Here is a 21947-nt window from a genome sequence, read left to right on the forward strand (position 1 = left end):
TATAAATAAATGCTAATAACTTGGTTCAAAGAATTGAGCTGTTACCACAGTTGAAATGATGTCTAGCACCTCCACTGTCTTTGCACCCATAGTAAATTTTTCAAGATCACAGAATAAGATCATAAAAAAACAGAAAAATCATCATGACCTGAACCAACTTGGAGGCTTCCACTACAATATTGCCCCCCTAGTATGCATCTCTAAGCACTCATTCTTAGAGAAACTGTAATCTTTTTTTTCATAATATTATTCTGGGGTCATTTCTATCATATTCCAAACTGATTCTTAGAAAGAAGTAAAGCTTTGCAACATCAGAATTTGGCTTTATTTTGAATCATTATTAATTGATGAAAGTTGGAGGAAAGGGGAGGAAGAAAAACAGGCTTACTGAAGAATCATCAGTATGATGGAAGAGGTCACAGATTCTTCAAACAACTCCATAGTGTTGTAAAGAATGATAAGGCAGCCATCAAAGGATCTTTAGAATTACAGAAACCCTCTATAGACTACAGAGAAATTGCTTTTTCTGAGCAGTGCGCTTGTTTTAAAAAAGGAGACTTTGGGATTCTCACCACGCTATATTTTTACACTATATAAGACTCAAATCAGAAGCATCACCAGTAATTTTAGTATTACTGCAAAATATTTATGAGATGGTTCTTTTCCCTGAGAAAAGAACAAAAATCTTGCAGCATCACACTGCAAGGACCTATTTCAAGCAACTATTGACTGGAAAAGAAATAATGTTTCTAACCACAATGCAAAATAATACTTCTATTGCTATAAAAGTTAACACACTTTACTCCTTGTACAGTTACAAATTCATAGCTTAGTTTATTTTTTCTTCTTTCATTCAAGATTCAGCAGGAGGGCTTTCTCATTCTGTAACTAATTCGCTATAGCTCACCTAGTGATTTCTCATCTGTATGGGCTAAGGCCAGACTTTCCAGAAATACAACCAGTGCTTCAAATACAAACTGCTCCACCAGAGAATTCTCTTCCCTTTAAAATTAGGGATAAATATGATGAGAAACATGAGTAGAAGACACACTTAATGTGAAATTCTAATAAAAACAAATAAATTAAAACACTGCAGTATTATACGATAAACAGCTAGGCAAAATATTTGCAGAAAAATACATCTAGACCATTATAAAACATATTGTAGAAAGTCTCCCCAACTATAATTGTTTAAGATCATCAATTATTATCATTATTATAATTAATTCAGTGAATATTTTGAATAACTACATTTTACCGCTATTATATACATGAACAGAATGAGTATTAAGGTTACAGTTCCAAGTTCTGTTGCCCACCTAAATTCTCTGTAGATGTTGTTAAAAGCAAGCGCTGCTCCAAGCCTCTTGAAAGCACTGGGGTGAAGAGCAAGGCTATACAATCGTTTGAAAAGAGACTTGGTGTTGACTGGGCTTTTCTCCTGTTGTTTTGGCGTTGTCTGCTTAATAGACCACTTCAAAAATTCTCGAACACACTGACCACAGAAATCTCTCAGAGTGCTGTCAACAGGATCCGTTATGCCACCCTGAAAGATTTTTCATTTCAAGAATGAAAAAGGCCACTGCCTCAGTGCAGCACCAGGGCAGCCCATTCATACAGTGTTGTTAAATATGTTAAAAATAATTTAAGTTCCCTGAAAATATTCAAAATTACTACAGTTCAAGAGAAAGGCAGGATTTCCTGTTATCAGAGCACTGATGGCTTATTAGGACTTAGAGATCTGGACTTCTATTGCCATCTCAGCCTTGGCCAAGTCCCTTCGTTTTTTACTGRGTTCGTTTCCTCTGCTTTAGAATATGAAGTTCAAATGACATGCCATTAACGTCCTTCATGAAAAGTAGTATGAAACCTCCTGACTTATCTTGCCCCCAGCTACTCCAAGACAGTGCCAAAAGTCAGCATTAAATTTAAAACACTTGTTTTAAAGAAACATTGATAGAAACATTGAAAGAAAAGAAACTTAAAAGGAAAAAGAAATGCATCAACAGCAACTTTTATTTAGAGTGGGAAAAAAAAGGTGTTTCAGTACTTCCTTGTATACACTGATGACAAAAAATGTGTTTCATTGATCTTTAGACTCTAAAGACACTTTATTTGACATTCTCAAAATGCAGCTAAAGAGAAAACCATTATCAGAATTTAGGTTAAGAAACAAGCTCACAATAAAGCTAAACATAAAAATAAAAGGTCAAAGTAGTTAAACCTGTTTCCTCCTTTCAGACAAATGAGGTGGCATTACATTTGTTTATGAGCTCCTGGTTCTTTCAAGAATAAAATGATACTATCTAAAAGCAATGCCACATAGCACAGAAAAAGAGAAAAGGAAGACTCATGCCTTACCAAGATAGCTTCCAGGAATTCCATTGTATCTTGACTCTCAAACTTTTTGTTGTTGGTAAACCAGTGAATGAGTTGCATAACTAAAGGCTCATACAACTGTCTGGTTACCTGAAAAGATTAAAAAACAAACTATATATATTTCCATGCTATTTTGCTATTCAAATGGCAAATAAAAACAGTATTTCTTTTAAAAGGCAACTGTAAAATGAAAAATCAACTTCATATTACATCCTCTCACCAAAGATTAAAAAAAAATGGTAACTTGCTTTTTTCAATTAGCTTCAAGTTATTAATTTAATTTCAGAAAGATACTCTGAGACAAAGAACATTGCATGCCACTGATTGACAGTATAACATACAAGCTAAAGGGAAGTTTGCTTTTAAGGTCCATTTTGATCTTAAATCTGTTTTAATTTTTACTTTGAACATTGATTTGCAAGATTTCAGTGATTCTACCTGCAAGTAAATGTGATCAAATATTGTTGCAGTAAAATTTGACAGAATTTCATTAAATATACACAGATACACATATGAATATACAAGTCTGGATGCCTGTGCAAATTCATATGGACCAGTCCAGGCATCATTTTATCTCAGGTTTATATCAGCTATATGTCAGAAAAAAAAATGTTTTCATCCAAACTGCTAAGTTTTCTGTAGATTTTTGGAGAACACAAAGTTCTGTTGGTCAGAAAATAGAATCTCAATGACAAACAGCAGTCTTAAAAGATCTCTWGTTTCAGTAGAGCTGGTCCTATTTGTCACAAAGTTGTCAGTTATTGGCTTGCTGTCAMGGAGGAGAAATACCAAGTTTGGATGTTTGAATTTCCTTCTCAGAAATCAGTTCTCTCAAAATGCTTTCTCTGCAGCTTCCATTTTTGCACCCATTCAATATGGAAATAACTTCTTCCTGATGCTGTGAATACTGCATATTCCTGCGAGTGACACTGGGCTGCACTCAAGRACTTTTCAAGAACTGGGGTTCTTGAAAAGGCCTCTACTTCCCCCTTGAAAAATCCTGATAAACTATCTCCAAAACAGGGAAATTATTTCAACTTATAAAACGCACTTTTAATTGAAAATAAATCAATAAACAGGCACCACATGTCAGGATAACTTCTAAAGTACAATTATTACTGAAACACTGCAATGAGACCTAAAACGCTCACAAGTGAGCCTGTTTACCTGGTCCACATCACAAGCGAGGCGGAGCAGCACCGGGAAGATGCGCCTGTATAACTGATACATGGCGGGGGGACCCTGACGTCTTTCTGGCATCTGAGACGCTTTCCCCAACATGTATGCAACTATGCTATGCAGCAGCTCACACGCAGCCACCTGCAAATTAAATCCATTTTCATTATGCTTTCATTACTTCCACTGAGAACAGAAAAATGGGGGGAGGAGAGACTAGAGTCCAAAGAAAGAACATACTTATGAAATCACTCCCATCTAGGCTACATCCTTACCCCAGGGACAGATAATGTCAGTGTAAATAATTCACACACATTCTACCTGGCCTTCCTCCCAACGTTACAGTCTCTATCATCATGCACTCACTTTTCGAATGATAAAAATACATCACTGATTAATTCACTCATTATCACATGCTCAAGAATATCTTTTTTCTTTTTCTGGACTGTCTTTGGACATCAACATCCCAATCCACCGAAGCAGGAAAATATTTGCTTAAGTGCTTTGCTGGACTGAGGCCACAAGTTCATAGGCTAGGCATGGGAAGGAGGCCAAACAACACTGTAGATTAATGAGTTAAAAATTTTCATTTTTATGTTAACTATCACAGCACAAGGTTGTCTGAGCTTATAGCAACAAATTGCTTTGGTTTTTAAACACTCAGAATCCTATCATTATGAAAGAGCATGGAAGAAATCCTTTGCTACCTATGATTTTTAAAATAGCTCTTTCTGAACAYTGAAAATAATAATTTTATGCACTATTTATCAAGTAGCATAAGCAAAGATGCAAAAAGACCACATCAATACTTTTGTTTGTCTGTCACTAGCAGAAAGAGCCAATTCAGTCACACGAGGCAAGAACACATCCAAGTAGATGACTGGCTTCATATCTGCAAAGGGTACAGCAAAGCTCAGATGCTTCTCGGTGTCCCACGACACACATTTCTTCATCATCTCTTCYGCAGGGGTAGCTAATGCATTTGGAAAAGATAAACAGGAAAGTTAAGTTTCATACAGTACACCCAAAACAAACACTTCCATCACTCGGTCAAAAAATCTCTATTCATCCATATTCAGTTGAATTAACACAAAACATCAATGCTTTACAAATTACTGCAATGCTGAAGTACCAGAGGTATGTTAGTGTGGCCCATTTTATTTGCATAGATGAAGAGATGTTTAGCCATCACCCGGAGCCCCAAGAGCTCCCAGCTTCAACAGAAACAAGTTTGGAACAATAAAGTCAAAATATGCTKAACTGCACATGATTTAAAATACTTTTGTCCAATGTCTAATGCTTGAATAATCAGATCAGAGAAGCAGATCCAACAGAGAGACTCCTGCTGAGTTCTCTTACAGAGAACTGCTACTTGAAGACCTATACCTTAAGGAACTACAATACTTACTCCTTCCAACCCTATATTCCCATATTTTTTAACAATGTCTCACTACATTTTCAATTTATAAGGAATAATGTTACTTTTCCTGAGTATTTCTGAATAAGCAGCAGAGAAGTATTTCGCAGATATAGAACTGATTGTAAAAGCAGAAAAAAAAAACCCAAAAAAACTACTGTAAGCAGTAAAAAAAGGAACAAAGCATTTTATAGAACTAGATTCATTTTAAACTGACTAAATGTTGAGCTGAATTCATCCCTTTTAAATCTCATAATCAGGATTGCAGAGTAAACTTTTCCATCCTTGTAGAAAACTACATTTAATGATTTTTACCTCATTAATGTAAACTACATTTTATGATTTTTAATAATCAAATTMTAACATTTATTCACAAACTAAACAGGGGAACAGAGAAGAACAGAAGACAAGTTTTTCTGCAGACGGAGCACTAACACTTAGGCCTGCTAACTGCATGACACATCCTTAAACCCTGACGTCAAAAAGCAGGCTTACCGAGATTGACCTGACAATTCACTGACTAGTTCTGCAAAACTAAATTACAGCAGAATTGTAGTAAAGAGGTCTAAACAAGTGTCCAGGAAATGCAAACTATGACAGAGCCTCAAAATGGCTTTGCAGCCAGAGGAGGAAGTTGAAGAAATAAATCAAACCACGTCCTCAGATGCATATGATTTTTTTCACTTAACTAAATATATTTTGAAGATTTCTATGCCCTTTTTCTTGCATAGCAAATTAGTTAATGGTCTGCTCTCCTGAAGTGCAGGATAAAAGAAAAGCAGCTATTTAGAAAAGAGTAGGAAAATCCAGCTTTCCTTGGTTCATGGATTTTCAGAATGTGAAGTTGAGATCTCACTGAAATCAACTTGAAAGGGAGACYGAAAACAGATGCATGTAAATATTTTTAGGACAGTCACCTGTAATTAAATTGTGGTTGATCTGCCCTCCCAAAGATCCAAGAAGTCGTGCCACTCTGGTCCTTATTGCTTCCAAGGAAGGATCCCCATCCTGAATAATTCAARAGATTTACAACAGTGAAGAAAGAGTCACCTTTGCATATAAATAGCTTGCTCTACACAGAGAATGCAATAGTTGTGGTCCTTAATAACATATGGATGAAAAAAGGTAGAGTGGAGAACCTGTGTGTGTGTGTGGGGGGGAAAACAGTATCAAACAATAGAACAGCTTCGATTCAACAGAAGCTGGGAACACTGCAAGTGTTTAACGTATGTAAAGCAAGTTTAATGTATCTACACCCATTTTCCACACTGGGTTACCAGTTCAGTTACAGCTACCATTTCTCAAATAGGGATCAAAGTTTTATAATCAGATACTACACACTCACAGAATGATCTAATAGKCTATTAAAAGGTGAGAAATCTGAATTAAAAAAAACTCTCTTCATTTGCTTTAATCCAAGAATGTAAAGTTATGATACTGCATCGACAGACAAGTAGCCTCTGTGGGATGCCTTCGTGGGATGAAAACTTAACTCATTTTGTTTAAAGATCACTAGGATGGAAAAAGAAACATAACACAACTAAGATTAACTATTAGTCAGTCTTAAAAACATTTATTCCAAATTAGTTTGCAATCTGGAATATACAAAAAATATATATATTATTATGAGCTCTATACTTTTCCACCATGCATCATCATGGCACTAATGGTGACTCTCAGAAAACATATATATGTAAAAGAGAAAGGGAGGCAGAGGAAGTTCATAAATTCATTTAACTTTGACTCAGTGCTCTTACCAATGAAGTCTTCGCTTTTCTTAAATGCTGTATCACAACTTTATTAAATCCTTTCTGGGCTGCTCTAGAAAGTTTCCTTACTTCCCAGTTATTCTGTGATTCAGCTAACAAATAAGAAAACAGCATATATATTAATTTAGTGTACCTGTATCTTGTGCACCAACTCTCAATTCTCTTCTTAAAAAATATTTTTTTTGCCCTTCTACTTCTTTTTTTTTAACATATGACACATTTTCTTCTTTCATTTTATGTCCTTATTAAGAAAAATAAATGTCTACTAGTGAAAAATAAAATGAATTTAAGGATAAAAAACCAAAATCACTGAGAAGAGACATAAAATAACTGCAATTCATGACTCTTCTGCAATAGTAAATTCACTGCAGTTCAAGAAAGATTCAAACTTTTGGGTTTAGAAGGAAGTGTGGAGTTCCAACTACAAGGAATATACAAAACAGGAAAAAGGAGGTGCATTGATGTCCTTAGGTACAGCCATGGAAACTTTGTTTTTCTGTCTCTTGAGACTAAAAATTCATTTTTCGTACATACCTGTAGATGTAGAGTTTTTCAAATAACCATCCAGAAGAGGCAGAACATCTTTGTAGTAAGGTTGTATTATATGTTTGGGAATGTGAGCTGACCAGTCTTCCAAAGCATCCAGTCCCAGATCGGCCATTGGGGTACAGCTAAGGCCCAGCTTAAACGCATTCTACGCATGAAATGTAAAGCTATCAGTTTTTTCTTTTTTAATGACTACTATGGTTAAAAAATATATTTGGAAACATCTGTCATGCARTACATCTTCCTTCTTCATTACTTTTGTCTATTTAACATCTCACGAGATCTACACAGGAAATACTGACTACATTTCAACATGGGCACTAACATAGTCCATCAATTTCAACTGCAAACTGATCATTTACTAGCTCATCCAAGAAGGCAGCTCATTTGTATTTGACTGCACTGAAGACAATGCAAAGGTTAATGATYATCTTACTTGCCTGACAAAACATTAACTTTGTTCCATAATTTTTGAACATGTTTTAGGAAAGAAAAAAGCATTAGCTGTGCATCATTTTGACCTACCTGCAGTGCAGGAATATATGCTTTGATATCAAGCATGATAATCTCAGGTGGCAAGGAGAGCARAAAAGTCAGACAAGATGCCAACAACTCATCTTTATACTGCTTCATTCTTGCTGTAACCTAAAATTCAGAAAGATAGGTCAGATAATCACAAATCTTACAATTCCTTGATATTAGCTRTTTTACTTTCATACCAATATGCATATAAAATTAATACAATTTGAAAACAAAAATGGAATCTCATTTACCTAGAGACAGCTATGAGGGAGTATTTAATGCATGAGTTATGCTCAATTTTACATTCATAAGTGGCCAGGATGCTTCTATTGACACTAAGTAAAAAAAATAAAAATAGTCCTCAAAATCCTATGTTGTATAATTCCAACAGCTGGAATAATGCATAGAAATTTCAAGATATTATCATCTAATTCTGATTAAGGCATTTACGCTTATATTCCAGCTAAAAAGCTTAGCCATAAACTTACTTYTTTTCCAAACTTCACAAATAGGGCAAAGCAAGAACTTTTTTCTGGGTCTTCTGGACATTTCCTAAGACCTTTCAGAYTGGCATCCTATCAAGCAGAAACAGCCAGGTCAGTATCACTAGAAAAAATATCACCTGGATAATACACACTACACAAATATGAAGCACAAGTTTAACTCAGAATATAAACAGATACATATATTACTGTCCCATGGATACACATACACATTTATATGCAGACATATATACATACATATATATATATATTGCCCTATATATATATATAGATATATATATATATTCGCTCTCTATATATATTCTATATATATATATATAGAATAAAATCTGCATGAGCTGAAAGCTTAAAATATACATTTGTTCTCCCAAAGATTAGTTATTAGCACTGTTTTCACAGTTCACATATGAAGAGTCATTTCTTTTGGCATACAGATATTTAATACTATACTAAGTAATCAAAACACATGGGAATGGGGGAAAAAAAAAGTACTTAAAATGATTAAGTTTCTTCCTTGCCTCTTAATCCAACAAGCATCAAAAGAAAAAAAAAATCCTAATACAGCACAGACACATGTCCAGAATGCAGATGGAATGAGAAAACAGTAATTCACAAACAGTATMATCTGTTAAGGAAAATATATGCCAGCATCTACACCAATGAGTTCCCAAATTTTGTTCACTTAATACCATCACCACCAGTAGCAAGCTCTGTGCTGGGCCACACAGGATTTTCATTTTACAAGAGCTTCCATGCTACAAATGGTTCACCTCTCAAGAGAACATAASTATCCTAAAATGCCTCACCCACTCAGATGACTTTGCTGCTCTGACTAAGCTTTTCTAATATCCAAGCTAGATCTTCTATACAGTCTGCACTGCACACACAACTCCAGCTCAGCAGCTGGGAAAGAACATCACACATGGATGGTATGTCTTCAGAAACAGCTTTCACTYCAATTTTGATGTTCCACAGGCACAGGATGCCATTAACTTTGAAACAAACTGGATAGTAGTTGCAGGAACTACTTGCTGCTGTGCTCACACGTGTAACAGACTTGTATAAAAGCTGTGCACAGCATTAACCTTTCACTGAGAAAAGAGAACTCACCTCAAAGTATTTTATTTTCCTTGCAATCTTCATTGCAACAGAAAGCAGTTTGTAGAATCCACTAATAAGAGGTAGTTTTGTTGAGTGAACAATAAGTTCATAACCAAATGAATACATCCAAGGGTTAAAGTATTCAACATGCTTCTCTGGAAGTATCTCTCTATAGAGCAGATACACGGAAAACATTAAAATAACACATCWTTTTTGTCAAATTTCAAGTCAGCTCACGAAAGAAAACCACTGCTACAATGGAGTATCTCCAGAGGGAGTGAGAGGATAATTAAGACTTGTAAGATAATTGTAAGAAGATTTTAACATTGCTTCACAGAGCAAAACCACTTCTTCCCCTCATTACACTTTGCTACTAATTTTATAAAAAACATACATACTCACATACCACATTGCATTACTTTCACAAACTGTAGCACTGCCATTGACAATCAACTGGATATTCACAAATAATACCGCGCTTCTCCCTTAACGGCCAAATACTAAGACCAAATTTCTGGTCCCTGAAGTACTTAAAAAATACAGCTAGTAAAATATTAAATGTTGCAGTGGTTATTGCAAGATGGTTACAATAAAATAATGCATGAGAATGACTTATATCTTGTAGTCTCTTAGAAAAAAAGAAAAAAGGAAAAAAGAAAAAAGGAAAAAAAAGAAAAAAAAGAGTTGGAAAGTCACTGTGTTCGTACCCAAGATTCAGATGCCTGAAAGATACCTACTGTCTTCCAACTAATTGACCTTGTGCACTCAAAACATCACAAATGTGATCTTAAGTCAGAAACAAGCAACTTTAACAAAAAAAAAAAAACTTCAGCCACTCTGTGACTTCTAAATTACATAAATGATGTTTCAGTACCTGCAGAATTCCACTAAATTAATAAAGGCTATAAAGTCTGTAGGCTTCGTTGGCTGAAGGTTTGAAGTGGGGTCAGAAGTAGGCACAACTAAAGCACTGTCAGTTTCAGCTTCATCCTGTAAACATTTAAAAAATAAATAAAACATTTAATACCTTTTTAATAGCTTAACGTCTATTCACACACAAAAAAACGCATGATTAGCAACTGCCTCTTCTTTTTATGACTGCTGCTAGCTACACTGATACAAAGATAACTGTATACACATCAACAGGTCCAATAATAATAAGGAATACCTGCTTACCAGAAAAACAGTAAGCATCAAAACTAAAACCATTCTAGATGTCAGAGAAGGGAGTCTAAAATAACAGATTTTGTAAAATTCTTCTATGTTTCTATCTCTTCACTGAAATACAGCATCCAGAAATATGAAGTAGAACATTCTCACTAATCAGAATTTTAATTTGAGAACACTGTGAGGAACTATATAACCATAGGGAAAACAAAGCAAAGAGTGGGATTTTGCTTCCCCTACAAAAGCAAAATTTACTAGAGAAGTCATGGGGTCTCACCTGTTCATTAACTTGCAGTTTCTGAACAGTCAGGTCCAACTTCTCAACAATCTTCAAAATAGATTTTATAAGTTCATCATATAACAAACGACTGAGGGACTTCACTGCTGAATTTGAGGCAAGAAAGTTTTCATCTTCCAAAACAGATTCCTTTGCAGGAGGGAAAAAAAGATCAAGTTTCAAAACCATGAAGAATAAGAATTGKTTTTTGAATTTACAACCTAAGTTCTGGATGATTGAAGAATCAGGCTTTACAGCTTTCTCAGCTATGGAAGCCTAAATTTATCCTATCTTGTTTAATTCAACTGACATGATATCCAACTAAAACCATTAGACAGTTCTACAGCAGCACAGGCTGCCCATTTGGGAAAAAAAAATCTAGGACTAGAAAAGCAGTGATAAAATCRTACAGAATCACTGTTCCTTTCCCCTTCTATCCCATGTTAACTCTGCTTTTACCTTCATTGTGTCACAATTCAGTAGACTTCTAAAGAGATACAGATAGTCCTTATATGTTGGTACTTTCCATTTCCCTGATCCAACTTCTCCAGCTGCTGGGAACTCTTCTGATTCAGAAGTCTTTTTCCCAAAATATTCCTAAAAGGACAAAATATTTTTTCAGAAATGCAGTATAAATGTAAACAACTGTTCCAAGCCAAAACATGWTGTAAAACTACTGGCAGAAACCTCTTATTCTTTTCCTTTCTAATTTCAAGTTGAAAACAAAAATTGAATCTTACTATATTTTTTCAGCAGGTGCTGGCTTTGATGGCAAAGATAGAATTTTATTTTTATCCCAGATGTAAAGCACTAGCGTACAGCTAACCCCATCAACAGATGTACAAGGAAAACAGAGAGCAGAGAACTGTGATGCAGGTGGGGAGGAGTAGTCAGCACTGAAGGAGAGGACACTTGATCAGTATCTTTTCTGCTTTGTTTTACACATCTACATTTTTGCAAATGCCTAAGGAACACAGTGACTGGTAYAGCATTTGATACTAGTTCTGGATTACTTAGAAGTATTATTTGTATTATTAGTATTATTAGAAGTATTATTTGTATCACAGCTCCCTTCAGAAGTCTTTGAAGTTTTCTTCCCAGTAGACAGTTTATTGTAGAGACTCCATAGTCCGCTGGATGGGATTAAAAACTTTTAAATCCTCCCCTTGCACAAACAGTCAATAAATCTTTTCCCTTCCTTTTTAAGCTGGCACAAATTGTTAACATTAAAGAAAGCTGGATGACCACAAATACAACCTACTCTGTGACAGAYAAGCTGAGCAAGAAAGAACTCCTGAGAACAAAGACATATTTCCTTTTAGCTTCACTACAAGAGGGACATCCTCATAATTATGAGAAAAACAAAGATGAGAGAGTAATAATAACTGGGCCACGATTCTAAAAGAACAGTATTATTTTTGCTCTTTGGACTTCCCGTATTTACTTCAACAGATGATCAAGAACTAGAGTGAACACTTCAGGACTCTAGAATATAGAAGTATATAGAATAGTACATAGCATATAGAAGTATATTTAAAGTTATTTTACCTTTGAAAATGTGATTGGCTTGGAAAAGATTCTGATTAATCCTTGATGCACTGAAAGACAAAAAAAAAAAAAAAAGGCTCAACACTTTAAAAGACACAGCATATATAACTTATGCATCAGTAATCCATTAAATCAGTCTTCTATTTCATACATTCTGTCCGGATGAGGAAAATACAAGAATGTTTCTTAAGTAACAAACATAAAAGCAGAGGCAATGGTCAAGTGTGATGCACAAGGAAAATTCCAACTTTGGCTCTTTGGCTCAACAAAACAGGAGTAAAGACACTGTAAATAACTGAAATTTAATTGCTTTGGAACACTGTTATAATCAAATATCAGTACCCTCGAGGCTATAGGAATGGTCAGCTATCAATGCTACTGCATTCATTATTAGATTTGCAGGACTAAATCCGAGTAACTGCATATTTGAAATCTCCACTTTGATCATGTTTAAATTTCAGAAAATGAAAATGGTGTATTTCTGGTAAAGAAGATACTAGCTCAAGTTCATGTGGCTTTCTAAAGAAATAAAGAAAGAGCAGGGAACAAATTTTGGTACATTTTCTTGAAAACAAAATCAACAAAAATCTTACTTTCCACAATCCTTTGAGCCTTTTAAATAAACCAGATTACCACAAAAACATATTGTCCTGCCTTTGGCCATCTCCCCTCTTATATGTGAAGCACTGTTAARTGTATTCACTAAGTGTTTTAGCAGCTCATGTCAAAAAATGACACACAAACCCTAAACTTCCATTGCTGAAGAATGGAAAAAGTTTAATAAAAAAAAGTCAGAAGACTCACCTACAGTGCTAATAAAACTCCAGAGAATTGGTCCTTTTCCTGTCAGGGCTAGGAATATCTTTATTATGGATCTGCAACAGGCTGACTGCATTTTTTCACTGTATTGTGGAAAGCTATCRATCTGTATCACAACTAGATGTTCAAGAACTGGAGTGTATACTTCAGGAATCTAGAATAAAAGAAAAAAAAAATGTGAAAACAATGATTTATCTCTATCAACAAGCAAAATTACACAAAATGTTTTCCTCCAGAATATTCCTAAGAGTTTACATTACAATCTACTCTGAGAATGATAAAGGCACAACATGTGAATACATCTCAGATATGAAGGAAAACAGAGTGTTTCCTGGACCACATGATGACAAGCAGTTCCTGAATTGATTAGAGCTTCAGCAAAACCAGCCACATGTTTATTACAAAAGTCCCAATTTAATTAGCAATCATAACACTGCCATCTAATCTATCCATTCTTWAAGATTTGAACACAAAATGCAAGCCTGTTTTCCACCCCAAGCTTGCTTTCTAGCTCCACCCAGGACACAGAAAGCCTCATCACAACAGAAACTATACAGCATCAGGGAAAAATCCAAGTATTTGACCCAGAGGACAGGCTAAGTATCAGGCCTGAAAGAAACAATAACAGTCTGGTGGTACAGTGTTCTGATGTGCCCGGCTTCCATTGTTTCTACAAGCTTTTCACACAACAAGAACCACTTGTATATACAAACACAGAGATGAAACTGATTATATACAAAGCTTCAGTAAAGGGAAGCACAAGGTAAGAATAAGTAAACAGGTAATAGTGAAAAAACAGATCCCTTAAGCAAAAAAAGAATGGTATGGTCTTGTCCAAGCAAAAGTTCTTCCTAAAATAAATAAAACCCTGTTTGCATTTGGTTTCCATGATTTTTACTATAATGCTCTGTAGCATTTTATTTAGCAGATTTTTTCATTTTCTTTATTTATTTCCAGTATTCTTTAGATACTCTCCCTCCAGGAGCTAAAAGTCATTACACTACAGACAAAAAGTGTCTTCTACCATAGATAACTGCACAGCTATTATATACATCCCTAGATACATAWAAAGATTTAGTTGATATTTTAAATACTCTACTTACTGTATCTAAATGGACTATCACACTTGCAATGGACTGGAGGAAACTTGGTAGCTGATATATATGGTCATCTACTGTCTCTGCCTCTGTGAGGTACATTTGCTTACAGCGCTGAAGGAGCTCAACATACATGTAGTCAACATCCTTAGARTGCATAGCTTTACAGGGCTTATAAAGAGAAAACAAAATACTGATTTAGGAATTGTATACAAGCAAGCAAACACATGCTSTAACACTAAAAACCTAACCAAGTCACCACTGAACTATAATTACATAATCTTTTTTTACATTTTCCAGGAACTCAATACATCTGAATAAATTCTGCATGTTTTAGAAGTAAGGTCTAAACTGCAAAGGCACTGGCTGACTTGACAAATACCTTAGGTATTCTGCTCACTAACACAGTGTCTGCAGTGAATGAAATCAAAACCCAATAGATGCATTGTAATTTGCTACAAGAGTACTTGAACTTTCAATCACAAGGTAATTCAAATTTCAAATCTGAGAAGTATGGAATTTCTATGCAAATATCTTAAACACAGAATTACAGATGCTGYTTTTCTCATTTCTTTAGGCAGTTTAGCCAAAAGACAAGCGGCTTGCATTAATGACATCCAATTACCATTCACAGGCTACTACCACTAACATCTAGGAGGACCTTGGACCGTAAATTATGAATCAAGCACATGGGCTGTAGGTATGTAAATACTACTGTTTTCTTTACAATACTTGGCTTTTATTTTTATACTCCAATTTTAAGTGACTACTGACGAAGTGGAAGCTGATTCTTTATTATGTTTCCTGACAAGCATCTCTGCCCTCCAMATAAAACCTGCATGTATTTATTTTTTTAATTTGCAGTTTACTTTGCAGTTGCCTCTAGCAGACCATTTTTTTCTATCTGGATTGGATTGCCCTTTCTGCCCATATCTGGGCATAGGAAGCATATACAAAGGGCTTCCTGAGCAAGGCTGTCCTGGACTGCTAACTGCACTGCCACTGGTTTGGCATCTGGAATGCTAATCACCGACTGAGTGAGATATTGTCAGTACTCCAGTGATTAAGGCCATCCTAAGGCTCCTTCCTCTGTGACACTTGTACATGATGCCCCAGTTTTTGTATTTCCAAATTTGAGTGATCCCATTAAGCTCAGGAGCCATTTCAGTAACTTTGAATACAAAAGGTTTTACAATACAACTTATTAACTTCAGTACTTGATCTAGAAACAGAAGCACTCCATACATAAAAACCTATGTAAATTCGTAAAATGAACTGAACGACTCCTAACTTTAAATCCATTCTGTATGCTGCTTTATCAGAGTAAGTTTCTGGTACGTACTGCTGCAAAAAGCCCATATCCACGAATGGCAATGGACAACTCTTTATTGCTTGAATCCATTCTCCTGATGATTCCATAGAACTGCTTCATGAAGAATTGCAATTTGCTCTCATGCTGCTGAGCATCCTTAGCAACCATTAAAGAAATCTGTAGAGCAGACACAACTCACTCAGGATACATTTCAGGATTTCCAGAAACATGCAAATAACTCCTTCACTCCATATTAATCTTTAAAAAAATATATATTGCTCATAATACATTATGCTCATTAAAAAAAAAAAAGCAAAAAAAAAAAAAATTGCTCTGCCTTTGAGGTAGAAAAGTTACTTACTAAGCAGATTTGTTGAAATCCCAAGCACTAAACATCCCCACTACTTTGAGAAATTTATGTCTGCCTTAATCTCAGAGGTCCCAGTGGAGTCACAATACCTGCTTAAGAAATGAATCTAAGGCAGAGTGACCTGCTTTCTTCAGCTCTTGATTTGTATGGCCACACCATTTACACATTGTTTCAAATAGCGAGTCATAGTTGTCCAGGAGGAAGGTACCAAACTGAGCAGCGTGCCTGCTGAACAGCTGTAAACCAGCTGCAATTTAAAAATAAGTCTCATTAAGATGCAGATTTATGTTTCACTTTAAAATTCATCAGGCAATATTAGTCTGACTGGGGGTTATAAACCATATTATTCATTATAATATTCATTATAGTGTCATCATGCAGACATTAAAAACACTTGGGCAACCCTTCAAGTTCCTCTTTCTTCACATACAWAGTTATGGAAAATACAACAGTTTAATTAAATCGTTTATATTATCACTGAAAAAAAGAGAGGRACTATAGTGATTATGAATATCTGATTGCACTATCTACAATTTTGTCTGTGTGTGTGTGTGTGGTCACGTCCCTTCCTCCTCCAAAATGCAAGGCAGACAAGCAAAGACCTAGGAATACAGCAACTGTAAAGTCTCAGATTTATGCACAGATGAAATTTCAAGATCCCTCAGAAATCTGAATTTTTGTTTAGTCTTTAAGCAGTTTAGTCTTGTTTAAACTTTTGTTTAGTCTTTTCTATCTATCTTTAAAGTGGGTTTTACACTCCACAGTTGGTATGGGCCTAGTGTAAGGGACAAAGCCTAAGAGACAGCCCTGTGAGCCCTGAGGGAAGGTTCTAGAAGCCTGGTTGGGGGGAAGCGGGGGGGTGCTACCTCCCTTGATTGACAGGTGTCACCACCACTTTGACACTTGCTTCTGGGGTCAGAGCAAGTTCCAGAAGCCCAGGAGCTGGAGCCAATAYACAGGGTCACGTAGGCACCTCTGTGGGTGTCCTCTACACCCAACACCCCTGTTGGCAGGTCTGACGCTGGACCCAGGAGTGGATCTCTCTGTCTCTAGAGAACCTCTCTGGACACAAGACACTGTCGTACGAATGGTATCCACAGCAGAATGAGCTAAAATAACAAGACAGTCTTACCTAGTTGCACTGCGTACCGCTTCTGATCCGCCTGCAATATCAAAAATGTGTGGTCACATGGGATTTATTTTTCAGCAGGGCTAATGAATTTATGCAGATCAATTAATGTATGGAAAACATACCTGTGGCTTGATTGCTTTCATTGCAAAATCAAAAATCTCCTTCGAAGTCTGAGGATCTGTGGAGCATTCCAATAAAGAATATTTCATTATTGACACACAAGAGTGAAGAAAAAAAGGTATATTTATCCAAAGCCTAGTACGAATAAATACTTGGAAGCCTTAGATAYTCCATTTATAATGGCAGAGACACTCTTTTTTGTAGAAGTGTTTTTAAATTTAAATGAAGCTACCATCTGTATTCACTGACTTCTCTGAATACCCAGGTTTTGTCAGACATGTCTCTGCTGAGGAAAACCTATCTTTGTATAAAAGCATTGCAGCCTCAATGTGGCTTCACAGTAGCCTACTTTCTGGTTAGAAAATAGCACTACAGAGCTTTACATAGAGAAACTCATTGATGGCTTAATTGCAAAGGCAGATTACATAGGTTCATGCAGTTGGATTGGCCTTGCAAAAATAAACCTTATACTGGTGGGGGAATTTTCTTTCAGAGTACACAACTAGAAATGTTGCTACTTGCAGGCTGCATAACCATTGAAACATACCAAACTGTTTAACTGCATTTCACAAAGGAAAGTAACACACCTTCATTGTCAGATTTGGTGAAGTTGTACATGAGCGCCGTCAGTCCCTTCAGGCAACCTGCTACAACAGTTAATTTTGGTCCCCTTGTAGTTGATGTCATCTAAAAGAGCAAGAATTGAAAAAAAATATATGTCCTCAAGCTAACAATATTTTCCCAAGGCTTCCCAGTTCCTGCAATTATAAATAAGCTAATCATATTCCAAATTAGAACAGTTATGTCAACATCCTCAGTACTATCCATTTCTATGAACTTAAATCTAAGGAAACATGTACTGCTCAAAGACTTTGTATCGCTTGGGAAGTTTTTAACTACAGAAGTATGAGAATTCCTTTGATCAGAACAAAATGCACTCTCAACTAACCAYAATAAAAATTAGATAGCACACACTAACCTCTTGAAAACACTGAATATAGGAAAGTAAACTTAGGCAGAGCTGTGCTGAAGTGAGAAAAAAAAATGTGCAGCCAGTATAGCCCAAAGAAGTTACCAGTGACATTACTTTGTTTGTGCTGCAGTAATCATCATGTGTTATTTATCTTTTCTCACATTAATTTGCAGTCAATGATGGCCTCCATTTTTTCTTTGACAACTTCTCTACTAGAATTAGAGAATGCAAACCTTTACAGTCACCAAGAAAGCATTTATGATTGCCCAGATATACCTGTATAAATTGCACTGGGGCAATAGTCATCTAGCACACAGCACTAAACACAYCAAAGAAAAAACAAAACAAAGCAAAGCGAACAAAGCAAAGCAACCTTGGAGATGGAAAAGAAACTCCAAACATACTTGTGTTTTAAGTTCTCCCAAATAAGCTCGGAATAGCTTTTCAGAGTTGTTAATCATGTCACTAGGCTGGACCTCTCCCAAAACTCCCAAAAGCTCATATATCTTCTCCAAAACTGGAAAACAATTTATTATTATTATTAAATATTGATTACTAAAATTATAACCTTGACATTTCCATTGCGATTGCTGAACACACTTGTCGCAGCAGTAACAATTACACACTTCTATAAGAGATAATACAACAAAAATTAAGAATGAATAAATAAAACAAAGGACATTGATAGAAAAAGTAAGACCTACCTGTATCAGAAAGTTTACTTCTTACAGCAAGCTCCCCATAGAATTTATTAAAGATCTCTCCAACTTTCATTTCTTCCATTACAGAAGAACGTCGTAAATTTTGGAGCAACTAAAATAAATGAAAAAAGGCAATTCAGGAAGCTTACAAATATCACCATCACAATCCTGTTCAGCCTAGATGAAAATGCAATTCATGTACACAATTTCAACTTAACAATGCTATTCAGCGGAACAGGTTTAAGATGGCTAGTCCAAGAAAGTATTGGCATGAAATCTACATTAACAACAAGCTACCTTCCTGTAAAGGTACTTTTATACATAAAAACAAAACAAACACATGGGAAAACAGACTTATCAATGGCTTCAGTAGCCTTTTTCACATTATATTTCTCTCCCTGCAGTGTAAGGCCCATCTACATCGCCAGAAGAACTGGCTCAGAAGGGAGTCTTGTTTCTCATAAACAAAACTAAGCAGGTGCAAAGTATTTGCAAAACATGGGTCTAATGCATTCAAGGAATTGTATTATGAAATTAGTCTCACGCATTAATAAAATTTCTAAAAAATAAAAGGAAAAATTCTTTCTGTATCTTTCCTTTACAGTGTCGAGTATGTTACAGGTGTTGACATATTATTTGAGGAACAATACCATTAAATGCAAAATCCTCTAATAACCATAAGAAACTGAGAAAAAGATCAATTTCTTCAAAACTGTCCCTCAAAACAAATATCTCTTGYTATACCAGATTTAGGGATGGTATACTCATCCCCAGGCTAAGTAAACTGTTGGAGGAGCATCAAAGGCAAATTGTTGCTAAGATAAATATTTTATTAATAGCTAAAATATTAGGCCATGCTATTGTGGACTTTGCATCTTTTGCATGATTGCAGTAATACAGTAGTATAATAGTAATCACAGTGAAATAATAGATTTCTACTAAAAATAAAAGAGAGAATCATAAAATGCAACTTACCTTAATAAGAAGTTCCACAGCTGAAATCTTACACTTTGCTGTCCTCTCTTTTGTGTAAGCAATAATACAAATTTGCTAGATAGAAAATAAAAAATTGATCATAATATGGCATATATAGAAGGAGAAAGGCTCCATGCTGTTATTTTTCTACCTCTAGATTATTGCTCCTCAGAACAAGTATTTGCTAGCTTGGCAATGGAAATACAGTGGTACGGCCAAGCATTTCTAGGCAAAGCCGTTTTATTTAACGATATAGACTCAAGAAACCTCCTTTTTTAGGTACTGCAATTTCCATTCACTTCTACCCAGAATGCAAGTGTCACAACTTTGTAGGAAGAAAATTATTATATCAATATTTAAAATTAAACATAACCAGAAGCAGAAGGGGTAATCACACTTAAAATATGAATTTAATCTGTATAAACTGAAACAATCAGTAACTATGATCTCCTGCTACAGAGAAAGACTGAAAATGAACTATACCACTGAAAAAGCAATTTCTCACTTGTCGACTGTATTCGTTACATCTTTCATCAATCGAATCACTCATTTCAGCACTGACAAGGAAATTACAGGGCCAGATCACAGCCGAAGAGGGGGTGAAGGGCAGATATGAAYCCGCCGTGCCTTGGGCACCCACCAAACCACGCTGGGTGGAAACGCTCAAGTAACGGGTTTCCTTCACCCACCTTGACACTGCCGGCRTAAGGATGAACCTTCTCCCCAATCTTTTCCAGGAAGAGGCAAAGGAACCTGAGCGCTTCCTCCACGCAGTCCCCATACTGGAAAGCAGCGCGCGAATGGGTGCGCGTGGGGAGCTCCGCGCGCAGGACGCGGGGGTCCCGCGGCTCCCCACGCGCGTTGCGGACTCACCCCGTGGCGGCCGAGCGCGGCGCGCAGGAAGGCGAGCAGCCCGTGCTGCGGGGCGAACACGAGCGACGCGTGCAGCGCTGCGGGCAGAGCGCGAGCGCGGTCACCCCGCGCCCCGAAAACAACGCGGAAACACCCTTTTCCCCCCAAAAAGCAACGGAAACCCCTGCTCGGGCGCCCAGCGCCGCCGTGATTCCCGAGCCGCCCCCCACCCGGGGCCTCTCCCTAAAGCGGGGCAGGGCTGCCCGGGGACCCGCTTGGGACCAAGGGGCACGGCCGCGGGGGCGCTTTCAGCAAACGCCTATTCGCGGTAGCAGAGCAGCGCTTCGACTCGCGCGAGCGCGTGTCCAGGGCGGGATTTAGTGCGGGCTTGGCTAAGATAACGTATGAAACGTTATCTTTATTTATCAGAGAACATAGGAAACTGGTGAAACGAGGAGGTCGCTGGACACCAGCCCGCCCCCTCACACCCCCCTCCCCAAAGGGGCGCCCGCGGGCTGCTCCGGCACCCCATTCCCCCCGCGCGCAGGCAGGGCGCGCACCCAGCGCGCCGCCGCCCTGCAGGGCCGCGCCGCCGGCCTCGCCCAGCTGCAGGCAGCGGTGCAGCTCGCGCAGCCCGTCCCGCACGCCCGCCGCCATGCTGCAGCGACGCCGGCGAGGCGGGAGGCGGAGCGCAGTGTCCCCCCCAGCCCAACCGGGTGCCGCGTGCGCAGCGGAACCAAGCGCAGGGGAGGGAGGGGAGGGAGGGGAGCGCCGCGCCGCGCCGCACGCGGCGATGGCGGGAGGGGGCGGCCTAGGAGAAGGTTCGGAGGGATCCCACGGGATCCCGGTCGGGGGATGGGGTGGGGAGGCTCGGTGCGCGTTGGCACCGCGGCTCGTGGCGCCCCCGCCCACCCCTCCGCGCCGCGGCGAATGGGCCGCTCCRGCCCGCCCACCGCGGCGGCCGTTTTGCCGCGAAAAGCGGTGAGGCGCGGGCGGTTCCACTGGCGGCTGGGAGGGGGGTCGCAGCGCTGCTGGGGGACGGCCCCTTTGTCTTGGGGCCGCGAGGAGCCCGCGGCGCAGCCCTGGCGCCATCGCACAGCTCCACTGAGCAGTCCCTGCTGTGTCGGGGTCGCGGGGCGGCCGCCCCACCTCCCCTTTCCGCCTCCGTTCCTCAGAGTCTCCCCCTCCCGC

At 37.9% G+C, this 21947-nt stretch overlaps 1 protein-coding gene across 1 annotated transcript in view; it reads right to left on the reverse strand.

Moving 5' to 3' along the window:
* PRKDC (protein kinase, DNA-activated, catalytic subunit) overlaps positions 1 to 21848 on the reverse strand; it is a 76497-nt gene extending 54649 nt beyond the window's left edge. The window contains exons 1-28 of the mRNA XM_026039503.1: positions 21317 to 21848; positions 20778 to 20911; positions 20594 to 20686; positions 19905 to 19979; positions 18933 to 19041; positions 18633 to 18745; positions 17843 to 17942; positions 17258 to 17313; positions 17136 to 17166; positions 16093 to 16250; positions 15664 to 15810; positions 14328 to 14492; positions 13210 to 13378; positions 12406 to 12455; positions 11317 to 11454; positions 10858 to 11007; positions 10288 to 10403; positions 9423 to 9582; positions 8298 to 8384; positions 7813 to 7932; positions 7276 to 7435; positions 6730 to 6833; positions 5890 to 5980; positions 4365 to 4528; positions 3547 to 3699; positions 2362 to 2469; positions 1320 to 1546; positions 908 to 1002 (exon numbers count right to left, since the gene is read on the reverse strand). Coding sequence (XP_025895288.1) covers positions 908 to 1002; positions 1320 to 1546; positions 2362 to 2469; positions 3547 to 3699; positions 4365 to 4528; positions 5890 to 5980; positions 6730 to 6833; positions 7276 to 7435; positions 7813 to 7932; positions 8298 to 8384; positions 9423 to 9582; positions 10288 to 10403; positions 10858 to 11007; positions 11317 to 11454; positions 12406 to 12455; positions 13210 to 13378; positions 14328 to 14492; positions 15664 to 15810; positions 16093 to 16250; positions 17136 to 17166; positions 17258 to 17313; positions 17843 to 17942; positions 18633 to 18745; positions 18933 to 19041; positions 19905 to 19979; positions 20594 to 20686; positions 20778 to 20911; positions 21317 to 21848 — 3805 coding nt within the window. The remainder of the gene's footprint in view (positions 1 to 907; positions 1003 to 1319; positions 1547 to 2361; positions 2470 to 3546; positions 3700 to 4364; positions 4529 to 5889; positions 5981 to 6729; positions 6834 to 7275; positions 7436 to 7812; positions 7933 to 8297; positions 8385 to 9422; positions 9583 to 10287; positions 10404 to 10857; positions 11008 to 11316; positions 11455 to 12405; positions 12456 to 13209; positions 13379 to 14327; positions 14493 to 15663; positions 15811 to 16092; positions 16251 to 17135; positions 17167 to 17257; positions 17314 to 17842; positions 17943 to 18632; positions 18746 to 18932; positions 19042 to 19904; positions 19980 to 20593; positions 20687 to 20777; positions 20912 to 21316) is intronic.
* Between the last annotated feature and the right edge of the window lie 99 nt (positions 21849 to 21947).

Source organism: Nothoprocta perdicaria, unplaced genomic scaffold, assembly GCF_003342845.1.
Source record: "Nothoprocta perdicaria isolate Ctin4 unplaced genomic scaffold, notPer1 scaffold_231, whole genome shotgun sequence".
In the NCBI taxonomy this organism is placed as follows: domain Eukaryota; kingdom Metazoa; phylum Chordata; class Aves; order Tinamiformes; family Tinamidae; genus Nothoprocta; species Nothoprocta perdicaria.